General features: G+C 56.1%; 2 protein-coding genes across 2 annotated transcripts in view; one reads left to right on the forward strand and one right to left on the reverse strand.

Annotated features, from left to right (window-relative positions):
- Window positions 1-1,210: 1,210 nt before the first annotated feature.
- On the forward strand, window positions 1,211-11,097 carry CSUI_009666 (gtp-binding protein). Its single transcript, XM_068069778.1, has 11 exons — window positions 1,211-1,833; window positions 1,981-2,470; window positions 3,053-3,137; window positions 3,834-4,390; window positions 4,851-5,576; window positions 5,988-6,110; window positions 7,041-7,154; window positions 7,822-8,052; window positions 8,624-9,400; window positions 10,036-10,149; window positions 10,621-11,097. Exons 1-11 carry the CDS (start codon window positions 1,247-1,249, stop codon window positions 10,813-10,815), a joined length of 3,999 nt encoding a protein of 1,332 aa, XP_067918246.1. The 5' UTR covers window positions 1,211-1,246; the 3' UTR covers window positions 10,816-11,097.
- A 231-nt stretch (window positions 11,098-11,328) lies between these two features.
- Window positions 11,329-12,762, reverse strand: part of CSUI_009667 (egf family domain-containing protein) — a 9,553-nt gene continuing 8,119 nt past the window's right edge. The window contains exon 2 of the mRNA XM_068069779.1: window positions 11,329-12,605. The gene's annotated coding sequence lies outside the window, so the exon portion shown is untranslated. The remainder of the gene's footprint in view (window positions 12,606-12,762) is intronic.

Genomic DNA, 12,762 nt, shown 5'->3' on the forward strand with positions numbered 1-12,762 from the left:
GTTTGTCTCAATCCGTTTCCCGACGCAACACGCGTGGTCGCACGGTAGCGACAGATCACTACAGTATATCCGTCCACACGCGAGTAACAGGGATGGGACGACAAGAACACCAAGCGTGATCTCTGCGCACGGCCACTCACAGCTGTGATCTCCGTCACGTTGTCTGGCTGCCTTGGCAGGCGGATGATTCACGTGAGCGTATTAACCGCTGAACAAGTCAAGCTTGCGACGAGCCCAGCTTATTGTCGCCAGCCTTCCGGATTTCCTGGACTTCTATTCGACAGAACGAAAGCTTTTCAGCAGCCTGCCTTTCTCAACGAAGACTTCCTTCTGATGTGAGTTCGGAAACTGGTTTCCAGTCGCGGCAAAGCAGCACCACGCTAATTAGGATCCCACACAAAAGACTGTTGCAAGCCTGGCTGCCGTTCTCTAAGCAATAGCCTCAGCTGGGCAGGGGTGCAGCCGCCAGCAGCGGACTTGATAGTCGTACTGCTGAAGTTGGTCGCCATCCCTGTGCGCGCGCTGTCTCCCCGATGACGCAGGCAGCGCGTCTCGGTCGGGGTGTGTAGCCACGATTCCCCGTTGAGTTCTGAAGTCGCGACCTGAACAAAGGCTCGCTTGTTGAGCCAGAGGTTCACGTCGCGCGCAGAAACGCTCAACGTCGAGCGATTGGGGACCCGAATAACAAGAGCACATAAGTCGTCAGTGCCAACGGAACGGCGCCCTCTCCTCAGCTAGCCGGCGATCGCTCGCATTGCCGCGAGGGGACCCCGGTCGGCAGGGCTGTGTCTTTGCAGACTGAGCTCAAGCTTCCTTCTCAAAATGCGAAGGTCGGCTACATTGAAGAAGCAGGTGATGGGAAGAATTCGCGTCTGTGCTCTGCTTTGGACACCGTTGTTTCTGAGCCACACTTGCTCCCGAGCTGCTGCAGGGCTTTCGCGCTTATCAGACCTCAGGCCTCACCTTCGCTCGCTCGCCATCTAAACCACTCCACTTCTCGTAGGCGACGTAGCGTCACTCCAGAGCCCCCAAGGATGAGTCTAGCCCTAAAGCCAAAACAAACAGTTGCGTCACTTCGATGCCCCCGGACGCGATTGCCAGACAGGCGTGCGTCTCCACCCCGCATGCAGAAACAGCCGCATGTCTCAAAGTTCTAGCATGGATTCCGAGGGAGCGGATGAGCCCGGAAATACAAATTCACTTTGTTTGCCAGCATGAAGCGCGCGCTGTGCAGGTTCACACACTGATGGCTGTGGTCCAATTGGGCACCCTGCGCGGGGCCGCAGTGGCGGCGACTCCGTCGCATTGCGTGCCGCGGACTGTCTTCGCGGAAGCAAACTTGCGCCCAGCTGTCGGCAGGACTCAAGACGCAGTTTGGTGCTACACGAGCACACATTCTGTCTCATCTCCTAAAAGACGACCCTCAGTCAACGCACAATCCCACTCGTGTGACCGCGGGCAACAGAGGCGGTCATGTAACGATGCAGACGTCATCTTCCTTTCTCGTCTTCGTCCGAGCGGACTTCACTACAATGCCAGACGTGCTGGCTGCACAGAGCAGGTGCATGAGACCCGTCGTACTTCATTCCCGGAACTATCCCTTCCTGGCGCTCTCCGTAGCTCTATTCTCCTTAGTGCTACCCACTCGCGATCTCGGAAACACAAGCTGCCAAGCGGGGTTGTATGGCGTATCTCGTACCAGCGAAGTCCGGACAGAAAAGCTAGTCCACGAGTATTCAGCCGATGGGTTGTCACCATGGCCGCGGCCTCTAGGCGAAGCAATGGAGCCTTCTCAACTTTGGCCGGCCGCGTTCAGCCTTCGCCCTTGTGCAGGTCAGAAGTCTCAGTGAATGCGCTGCCAGCAAGCGAAGCGTCGCCGTCGTTTAGTCGCCCGTGCAGGCCAGCGTTGTGTCCGGACCAGCTGCCTTCACGTAGAGGAATCCTTTCTCGCCTTTTTTCTTTGTCGGCCACACCGTGCAGCAGTCCCGTCGAAGGTGCCCACCACGATTTCATCCTGGCCCGATGCGAGTACATCACAGAGCACCACCGCCGCCCTGCACCGCAGGGCTTGGCGGGACCGGTGACAGAGCCTTTCCGGGAGGCAACGACATCCGCACGTGGAGCAGGTCTGCTCTGCAAGCACGTTTCCCTCACCGACTGTCTAGGTTCCGCCGGCGGCGTCGTGGGAGCTAGCAGACACCGCACCCGTCTCCAATGCAACGTCCGCAATTACAACACACACACTGGACACGGCGCCGTGCAACTTCGGACGCGTAGCTTGGATTTGCTGGCTACATCGGCGGTCCGATTTGCTCCAGTAGTGTCGAGCCCACAGAGAAAGGTAGCCCACGATGGAGCTACATGCGATCCTGTCGGCGGAAATGAGGTTCCCAGGGTCCTACTCCTACACGTGCTCATCAAAGGAGGCGAGAGGGGCCATTCCAAGGGTATGCGGAGAAAAACCAGAGAGGTATGGTACTATTTTGGGGACAGAGAAGCGAGAACATGCATATGCACGCACACCCAACCTGTACAGTGTTACACTCGGTGCTGCGTTTCGTCTTCACCTAGGGCAAGCTACACAGGAGATAGTGAGGAAATACCCGGGGNNGGGGGGGGGGGCCGCCCGCTTCCTATGGCCGCCGTCGAAGCTCACTCAACAAGGTTCTGATCTCGCGCTTGCTGTCATTTTTCCCCGGCCTCTTGTCTACAGTGCTGCTACCCCGCGGCGTGGCACTGACGTCGCTCAGTTCTTCAATTCAACGAGCTGTGGAGGTGCAGCGCAGATGAACTGTTCCTCGCTGAACCAGTGCTTAGCCTTGGCGAGTCCCCTTTTATGTGAAGCCGGACTTAAGCAGCGGTGAGACCACCGCTGGGTACTTGCAGCCCTCCAGTCCGCTTTATTGCCGGCCTCGCGTAACGCCTGCCGATTACGCCGCGTTGAAAAGCCTCCTGGGACTCTCATGGTAGTCGGTGGGAACGATCCGCGTTACCCGTCGTCCTCCGTTATCGGGCCCTCCGTTCGCGGCTTGTGTTTCGTACATCTGGACAGGAGATACTGTGGGAGGTCAAAGAAGCCATCGGTCTAGCGCGGGCAGCGAACTGGAGAGTAGTTAGGGGCCCTTCGACACCCAACAGTAAGGACACAATTTGGGAACTTGTTTCTGATCGCGTCAGCCAGCGGGGACCGCACTCTCTGTACAGCCCCTGCCGGTCAGCAACTGAAGACGGGCGCCACACTTTCTGTTGTCTCGAGGGAGGGAGATTCTTTTTTTTCTCCGTCTAACCTGGAGGACTTCCGTACTCTTATGACGACGGGTCCAGTGTGTGTGAGTCGCCGGGGGCAAGCACGTACTTGTTACATCATCCGATCTGTCCCCGACACCGGCCAAGGTTCTGGTCTTCGTAGTGCAGAGCAGAGCGGTTCATGCTGGTCTGAAAGGGTGCACACTCGACTAGAGTGACTGCGTGAAGCCAGCACCTCCGCTCGCTTAGGCAACGGCGCTCTGTACTTACTTGAAGGTGGTACAGTTGCGGGGCAAGAGAAGTGCTATGCGTGGATTGGATGTCTCGAATCTCAGAGTCGATGAAGGGAACAGCCGGCTTTTATCGGCGTGACAATCGGCACTCCGTCCGGTGTCGGGCGACACTTTTTTCCAAAATTTCCATAGACGTCCTTCTAGTGAGGTAATTAGGACAGACGAGCTGCATCTCCTTTTGTCTATCGTTTGTTGCCGGCGTGTCATGCACTCACGGCACCGCTTTCTCTCTTGCTCGCGACACGCCAGCTCGGTGCGCCTGCCTTTGCTGTTTTGCTCCGCTGGTTGCTATAGGCACTGGGTTTGTATGGCCGGAGAACAGCCTATGCGGAAAAGACGCAGACAACAGCGGGGAGGATGTCGCGGACCAGGGCTTCTCCATATGCGGGGACAAAGACATGCTGGGAGCAGTTTCCATTCCCGCATGCTCCCTTTCATCCGCAAAGGTGTCTGAACCCGCGCGGCTTTGGAGGCAGTCTGGTATGCAAGCGCCCGTGCGCGCCTTTCCCTTTGACGAGGAGGCGGCAGGGCCGTCTCCTGTTAATACAGGTGCTACACTTGTGTCGGGCGGGGACGGAAAACAGTTCCGCGGCGCCACGCTAGACTTCACGGAGACCGCGCATTCATCACCCGCAGAATTGGCTCGGGACTACGTATCGGATGCCATGGACACAGGAGTCCCTGAGGCTCTGATCCTCCCGACGAGACCCAGATGCGGTTCCTCAGCCACAATGGATGAACGTGAGCCTCGCGGCTCAGAGTTTTGTATAGACGGCGGCGACGCTCTGGCTGCAAGCTGTGTCATCGTTATCCGGCAGGAAAATCCGAGCTACCTGTTGGGAAAAGGCAAGGTAAACTACCCTTCCTCTGTCTCAGTTGCCTATCCGGAGTTGGCTGATTGCCCCAGCAGCAGTTTCACTGCAGTCGTCCCTTCCTGATCGCACAGGAAAGGGTCAATGCAGTTGCTAGTCGTTTGTCGACCCGGACCTTGAAGTCCCTCTTAATGTGCAACCCAGTCAGCAGTGCTATGACAGCGCGAAAAACAGATCAGCCGCGGCTTTTTGCTGTCCGGGAGATGTTGGACACTTTACTGGGAAACACGCACATTCAAGAGACTGTCACTATATACAGCAAAGAAACAAATGTGCAACTTACCATTTTTTCTTTGCGGTTGCGTCTTTCCTGGCTTGACATGCTGCGGGTGCGCGAACAGGATATGTCAGGTGTGCCAGTTGAACGTTGGTCTTCCTCGCACAGGACCAGACAGCTAAGCCTGCAGTCTGCTTAACTGAACGTTTCCGTGTTCCTCAGCTTCAAGAAGTGTTAGCTTTCTTCGCCCGTACACCCACGCCTCTGGTGTTCATCAACTGCAGCAACGCATACACAGCCGTGCCGCTGCCGGAAAGCCTTGCCAGCAGAGAGAGCAGCGACGCCAGTGTACCGGCCGGTGCAACGCGGCAGTCTGCGGCAGCGGTTTCGCCCCCCCGGGACGAAACATGCAGTGTTGGCAGTGATTCTCCAGAACTTGGCGACTTCGTTTCCGTCACTGAGCCAGGGAAGACTATTGGTCTTCCGAAGCCGACTGACTACCGTGCCGCTTTCTCTCATGAGACTGAAGGCTGCATGTTCGGCCTCCACGGTTACTACAGCAAGGGCCGATCTGTAGCAGGCAGGCTAATGAGCAGCTGCAGCAACGAAAGGACCGGCTCAGGGCTGCGGCCGATGCAGCAGCAGCTCCTTCAGCAGGCTTTCGAAGCGGCTCTAATGGCGACAGCAGCCGCTGCTGCAGAAGACTGGACGCCGCTTCGTCGTCAGCAGCGTGGACGCGTTCCGAATTCAAGAGGAGATGGGGGCGGAGGAGACGCACTCGACGGTCAGAACACGGGGGCGGTGGTGGACGCCTGTGGTGATGCCGAGACCAGCCAGCCGCCCTGCTGGCTTCCGCGTAAACAAAGCGTCGAGGTTGTCGACCGGCAACGGGTGATTCTGGAGATTTTCAGCAGGCACTCCCAGAGCAACAAGCAGGCTATGCTACAGGTATAGCCGCTGAATCCTGGTTCATATGAGGCAGTGGACGGCTTGTTCGTCGTTGATATTTTTTTCCTCTGCCGAGACAGCTAACAATCTCCCGCGGTCGGTTCTAGCTGTATGGGAACTTCCATGGTTTCCCATTCACCGCACGCTTTCGCCCTGTGACTCTCCATGGATTAAGAAGTTCAACCTCATGGTAGCGTTGGTGCTTCTGTTCAAGAGCCGCGTTTCGGCACCGAGCGTCTGCGCATTGGGAATATGCTCACTTGAACGGACCTATGACCGCTCCACAGAAGCTCACGTGCAGCATCCGTACTTCGTTGTGTGACTGCTGATAGTAGTGTGCACTATGAGGCCCTTTGGAGTACGACGAATGTTTCAACGAATGGTTCCTTCTTCGGTCCGATTTCCCTGCAGGTGGCCTTGGCACGTGTCGCATACTTCAGGTCACGCCTCCTGTCAGGCTCAGTGATTCGCAGACGACAGCTCATGGAGCTGATTCGCGGCGTTGCAGGCGCGGCCTCCCTTTCGGGCGCACAGGTAGGGAAAGATGGATTTTTGTCTCGGTCTGTCAAGCGTCTTTGCTGGAGGTCACCCAGTTCAAGGCTTTCGCCATAAGCTGCGCTCCGGTGCGCACCAGGTCTAGCTGCAGGGTTCCGTCGAGCTTAGCACTGTCGAAAATACTGTCCTGCTGACTGCGCAAGTAGGGAACATTATGAGCAGTTTCGTGACTACACCGCGAGTAGCGGGAACAGAGGGATCCTCGCACTTACGGCTCCAAGGCGTCTCGGCTAGACGCGACCCGGCCTTCTCTTTGCGTGAGAAGCGTGACTGCAGAAAGCAATAAACGAACTCAACAAGGGCCCTTATTCACTCCTGCAAGGTGCGTCTTGATATGGTTCCGGTGAAGCGTGTCGTGATACGTGTGGCTCGCATTGAGGGCGCACTGAGGTGGTGGCCTTCGACAGCTGTCACCGTGGAGAATAGTTCTGGCATCGCGCAAGTGTAGCACTCGTTGGAATATGCGTGAAAACTCTCCGGTAGCAAACCATCCAGAGTAGCAGAGTTACCTGAGTGGGCAGTACGGGACCAAGAACGGCCTTGGGTGCCGGGCTGTCCCACCCGGACAGAAGCCGTACTAGGAGGCACGACTGAACTAGTACAGCACGTCCTGGTCAGGTATCATGTTCCCTCTGTTGTCGATAGTCGGGACAACAGGCTGCGGTAGTCTCGAATGTTCGCGGGTCGCGTGCGATGGAGTGCGAACGTAACATATCTCACTTCGAGTCGACAGGAGAGTGAATGGCCACACACGTGATCCGTAGGTGCCTGGCTGGGGCCCAGCTACAGTTGCTTAGTCGTGATCTAGGCGCGCCGAACTGATCTCCGTCCCAGGGGGATTCTTCCGGACAGTTCGGACATTCGGTTCAGTGACACAGTACCGCCGTATGCCTCCTGCTTGCGACTCAGTGGGTGCATGAGGTGACTCAGCAGTACATTCCCTCTCCTCGAGGATCGAAGGGAGACTTCGAACGCCAGCAAGTAGACATGGTCTTGAATCGCCTCCGTGACCAGGTGAAGAAGGTGAGTTCTCGGGCACGGCTTACCGGCGGAACGAGGAAGCAATAGTGAGGCTGAAAGCCTATTTGTGTCTTGCAATGCGGTTGCACACCCTTCAGAAATATGAATAGTCATTCTACTGATGAGGGTTGGTCCGCGGTCCGGGCCTTAATTGGTTGACCAGTTGCGACGAGTGCAGCAACACGTTTGTCGATCTACCAAGAGAGCTTATGCGCCTAACCGCTTCTACTCGCCAGCCGTTCCCACGAGACTTTGCATTCCTGTGCGGAAACTCGTACGTGTGTGTGTCTAGACAGAATAGGGAGAAAGGCGCCAAATCGGGCAAGGTTTTGTTTCGCTCTGCCCAACGACTGAGAAACACCGCAGAATGGTGGGAGGTCGCAGCGAGTCAGCGGAATCTTGACCGGAGGGCGAGAGTCATCTTCCGGAAATGGTAGCGGAAGAGTTTAACATAGAAACAGAGTTCGCAGACATCCCCACAGTAGTGGAGGGACATTTTTGTGTTAACCTATCCTTTGGCTGGTCCGTGCCAAGAGAGAATTTCCTCTTTCGTTACAAGACACAATTGGCTTAACACATCTCACTACAAGAGCCAAGAGTACGCTGGCACCCAAATCTTTACTAGTGCTTCATCGATGTCGTCGTGTGTTGGATGGACTCGTTCACTCAGGAGGCTACTGCCCGAGTATTTCAACGGCGGAAGCGGGCTGGTGTACCTGTTCTGGCCCTTGTCGGATACACGAATGCGGGCAAGACCCGACTTCTGAACAGCTTAACGAAGGGACATACAGATTTGCTTAGCGAAGACCGTCTCTTCTGCACTCTGGATACGAAGCTGAAACAGTTGAGGCTCCCCAATGGTTTGAGATGCATATTGATGGACTCGATAGGCTTCATCCAGGTACGGAGCGCGAACGGTTGACAACTCTGAGAGACAATAGCAGCACCGAACTGTAGTGTGCCCTTGCGGTTTCTACTGTTCTCCCTGTTCTATTTTTTGGAGAAAACGAGACCCGCGTTCAAAGACTCATTATTACTCTCGACGAGAACAGTCACTACCGTAGGTCGCACTTCAGAACGCTTTACCCACCGAATTCAGGATGTGGGTACGCGGTTCTGACGGAGTAGCGTGAGTGTTTGTCTATTTGAGCACGATCTTCTTTTCGTTGTTTCGCCGAACTGCCGCTGTTGGAGTGGAAGTTTGGGGCGCAGCCCGCACTACTCGTGCCTGATGGGTAACGTTCGGGGCCGAAGTGTAGAGGTGCTGAGAATTCCCTCGTCGGGAGCCTGTTAATACGGCACATAGTAACGAAGCATACTCAGGCGGGGGGTTCGACTTACATCAGTTAGAGGAGCACGCATCGGGATCGGACGTGGCAGCTGCTTCGGCACAATGCTTCAAAGCCTTGAGCGCTGGCGGAATGTGCGTTGTGAGTTACTCTGGCTTCACATTTAGTTGTCGTTCCTGTCAGGGTCTCCCCCTTTCCCTCTTCCCCGCCTTTCAAGCAACTCTTGATGAGCTGATGAGTGCTGATATCATCCTGCACGTGGTAGATGTCAGTCACCCGATGTGGCAGCAGCAGCGACGGGTTGTTCTGCAAACCCTCTACCAGCATGCCAAGGCGGAAGCAGCTAAGAGGGAGACAAGGCCAGGCTTCGAGGAAATGGCCAGAGCGAGGAAACGAGAGCTTCTCAAAGAACGACTGCGGTCTCCCCTTCATGCTCTCGAACATCTCCACACCATTCAGCAGGAAAGGCAGTCGAACGCGCGGCCAGGAGATGCTGCTGCGCACAACTTCTCTGACTCGCCGTTATCGATGCAACCGTCGCTCCAGGACAAAGCAAGTTCTGACGCTCACTGCGGTTCGCCCTCGCAAGAGGAAGCTGAGACGAAAGGAGCCCGGGAGTGTTTCCGGTCAGGCAAAGCAGTTATGGCCTTTGCAAACCGATGCTCTGAAGAACACAAAGCACTTGCTGGTGTCATAAAGGACGTAGAAAAGGAAAACGTGCTTGCCACTGGCAGGGAGTTCGAGGCTGCCACCGCTGCGGCCTACTCAGAGCAGGCGTGGGAAGAAGTCAAGCTTGTGGAACGAGAGATGGGGCAAGGCGCCACACAGATTCTGGAGGTTTGGACGAAGGTGGATTTAATCACAAGCGAGGAGAGACTGGCAGCTCTTCTCAGCCTCGCACCACCGAATGCTGTCCTGGTTAGCTCCCTTGATGGCACCGGCCTTCGGCTTCTAACTCGTGTGAGTGACGCACTACAGGCGGTCGCCTTCCAACTTTTTCGATTCCACGTGATGGAGAAGCTGTATCAGTCGAAGCACAGGGAACTACTTTTCAGAGTGACAATTGCCCTGAGGTGCACTGTACGCGGCACTCAGAGTGGCGTGCGTTCCTTAGCACTCTGAAGCCTTAACACCCGCGGGAAGACGGCATTGCACTGAAACGGGGAGCAGATGGGAACGACACCGTCCGATTCTGTAATAGTCATATGTCTCGCATTTGTCTGTCGTCAGTGGAGCAAGTCGGTTCTCTACTATTTGTTCGAGATATACCACTGCCCGAGGGCTTTGCGCTGTCGATGTAGTCACTGCAGTCCTCTGCAAATGTGACTGTCAAGCGATGAGGGGAGCGCCGACCAGAGCTAGGCAGCGGGTGACGCTGTACGTAGTGTTTCGGGTGCAGGGTGATGTCGCCGTCGCAGGCTGTACTCAGAAACAGCCGCACACTGTGATCAGGAGTCCGAGCTGTCCGTACTGAAGCGGGGTAGGCTATCTAGGGAAGTGATAGCCGGCCACGGAGTGCCGCGTGCACCGCTCCATTCTACGGGTCCGCCGCGCCAAACACCCGCAAAACCGACTCTCCGTTTGCTATGCTTCAGATGCTGGAGGAATCCGTCGTTTTAGCGTCTATCGAATATCGACCCCAAGACGTTCTCGTCTCCTTCCCACCAGAAAAGGCCCGCGGTGTCTTCGCACTTCTCCAGGATTGCCAAGTAGGGTACAAATTCACACGGGGGTACACATGCGCGTCAGTGTGTGTCAGGCTACTATTGCTGTCTGTGGAGACCTAATCATTTAAGTTTAACTCGTTTCCATTCTTCTTCCATCCGGGTTTCCGAACTAAAGCGCAGAGGCCTTATGGTGAGTTCGTCGTAGTCCTTTATCGGTTGACGGCGAGCACGTTCGGCGCCGAACGAAGTCCAGCACACCAGCTCCTTCTGGTAAGAGAGAGAAGTGAAGCGAAGAAGCTGAATGCGGAAGTCAAGTTTGTTCGGTTCGAATTGTTAACTCCTAGCCGTACCAGAGAATGCAGGAAAGAGCGTCGTGTCTCTGCGTCTCTCTGGCGCGTAAGAGACCAGAAGTGCTATCAGGGATGAAGCCTGCCTTACCCCGAATTCGAGAAGTCCGTCGCGGACGGCTACGCTGTTGGACTTGGTTTTGGGATTCGTGTTGTTGCCCTGCAGGTGAAGCATGACGTTCAGCTGCCTCATCAGCGACGGCCAAGCACGCAGCCTGGTACTGGAGGAGAGATACAGGGCTCTGAGTTTGCACACGTCGCAGTTCAGGCAACTGCACGACAGCTTGGCAGGCTACTAAAGAAGTACCCGTGCTGCACGATTCGCAAGCTTGAGAGGCAGCAGCAGTCAGTGGCCCCATAACCGCGTGGGGCAGCAGCTTGTCACTACCGGCCTTCGAAAAACGAGTGTGGTGAGGAACATCAAGAACAGCGAAGCTTCGTTCTGCGACGATTCAGTCTGCTCTCGAAATGGAGTGCACAGGACATGTAAAAGCCCCTTGCCACTGCTGTCTACGTGTTGTACAAGGCTGTCTCGCATGTATTTGTGAAGTCCACTTCTACTTCATAGTGTACATAAGGATCTCCGGGAAGGTTGCCACCAGGCCAGTACCTGACGTCTGCGCTGCCCGCACGGGCACTCGTGTGAAGGGCTGGCCCAAACAGCCCGTACTCCAACCACACTGGGTGTGAAGCTGCACTGCAGCTGGCCAATCGAGGTCGCCGCTCGCGAGCGGCGGCCGTCTAACGTGACTGCCCGTCCGTCGCCGTGATACCAGGCTCGAGGTCTGGTTTCCAGGTGTGCCGCCCCCTCAGTCTGCAGTTGTGTTTGCTGCTCGGCTTCCGCGAGTTGCAGCTCCAACTGGCCTCGAAGAAACCCTGAACACTGAGGCGTCTTCACCTAACAAAGGGAAGTCCCTGCGGCCCCTTTCAGTCGAACAAATGAAAGCTCCCTCGTAAACAAAACAGTAGCGGACGAGCTCAGATACGAAAAAAATTTGCGCCCGTCAGGCAGATACCCCCAAGGTCTCACCCACGAGTGGCCATACTTGCAGACGCATGCCACCCTGAGATACACAATCAACCGGCAATGACGTTCTTTCACTATGTGAGCCTGAACCTCTACAAAAGCCAACCTCCGGCTTCTGCCGAGCGAGTGTCGGCCCGTAGTTGGTATCAGGCAAAGGCACCTAGAGCACAGAATCTCCCTACGCTTTCACGCGGCCACATATGGGCTCCCCGAAATAAGTGCTGGGATGTGGACCTCTTCCGCCCTGCTGCCATCGATGGGCAGTCGGCATCGGAATGTTGGCGGGCTCTACGAGCTCAGGCACCGCCAAAAACGTGCTGGCTCCGTCATTCGCCGCGACAGCCCACTTCTCCGTGTGACAGGCGTCACCCACGTACGCAGAGAACAGGTGTGTCTGTTACGAAGGGGAGGGTTCGGAGGGCTTCGACACGGCTGGCGTCTTCTGTCAGCTTTCCCAGCTGATGCGCGGTGCCAAATTCACATCTAGTGGTTACTTCGAAGTCAGTGGGCAACGGCACCAGCCTCGCAATGAGGGTGCGAAGGATCCCGGACAAGCTTGTAGCCCTCCGCGCATCGACACGTATAGCCGTTGTGTGCAGACACGCACTCCTCTACCGCTTCAGGAGGACCACACGGGTCGTCTTTGCAGTAGTCACTCCGCACACACTTCTTTCCACTGCTGCTTTCCTGAAGGCTGTACCCCCTCCTGCATGTGCACGTATACTCTCCGGGACCCTCCGAAATGCAGCTCTCGACAGCATAGCTCGGGCCGCAGATGCCGTAGTCGCATATGTCGTCGCGGGTGCACTGCTGACTGAAGCTATTGTAGTAGAAGCCATCGTTGCATTTGCATGAAACGCCGCCTCCGGGGAGTCCCTCGCAGACTTTCACAGCATCAGGTTCACCACAAGGATTTTTGGCACACGGATCAACTACGCATTCCTCGTCCTCCTCGGCCGATCCTGGTTTCACCTTGTACCCTTTCGGACACTCGCACGTGAACCCCCCCGGAGCCGAGGAGTTTCTGGTACACTTGCCTGGTAGGCATTTTCCATGGCAGACGTCTTGGATACAGCGCTGGAGTGTGACACCGCTAGCAGCACTGAAGTCCTCCGCTATGTACGCTGCCGGACACACGCACGTGTACTCGTTGACATTCTTCTGTCGACCCAACTCCCCCGGAGAGCACAAACTGTCCGTTGCAGCACGGCAGGAATTCTCATCAAGGTAATAACCCGATGCGCAAGCACAGGAATAGCTCGAGCCCCCGTTGTTGGTGCA

This window comes from Cystoisospora suis, assembly GCF_002600585.1.
Source record: "Cystoisospora suis strain Wien I chromosome Unknown contig_5864, whole genome shotgun sequence".
Taxonomy (NCBI): Eukaryota; Apicomplexa; class Conoidasida; order Eucoccidiorida; family Sarcocystidae; genus Cystoisospora; species Cystoisospora suis.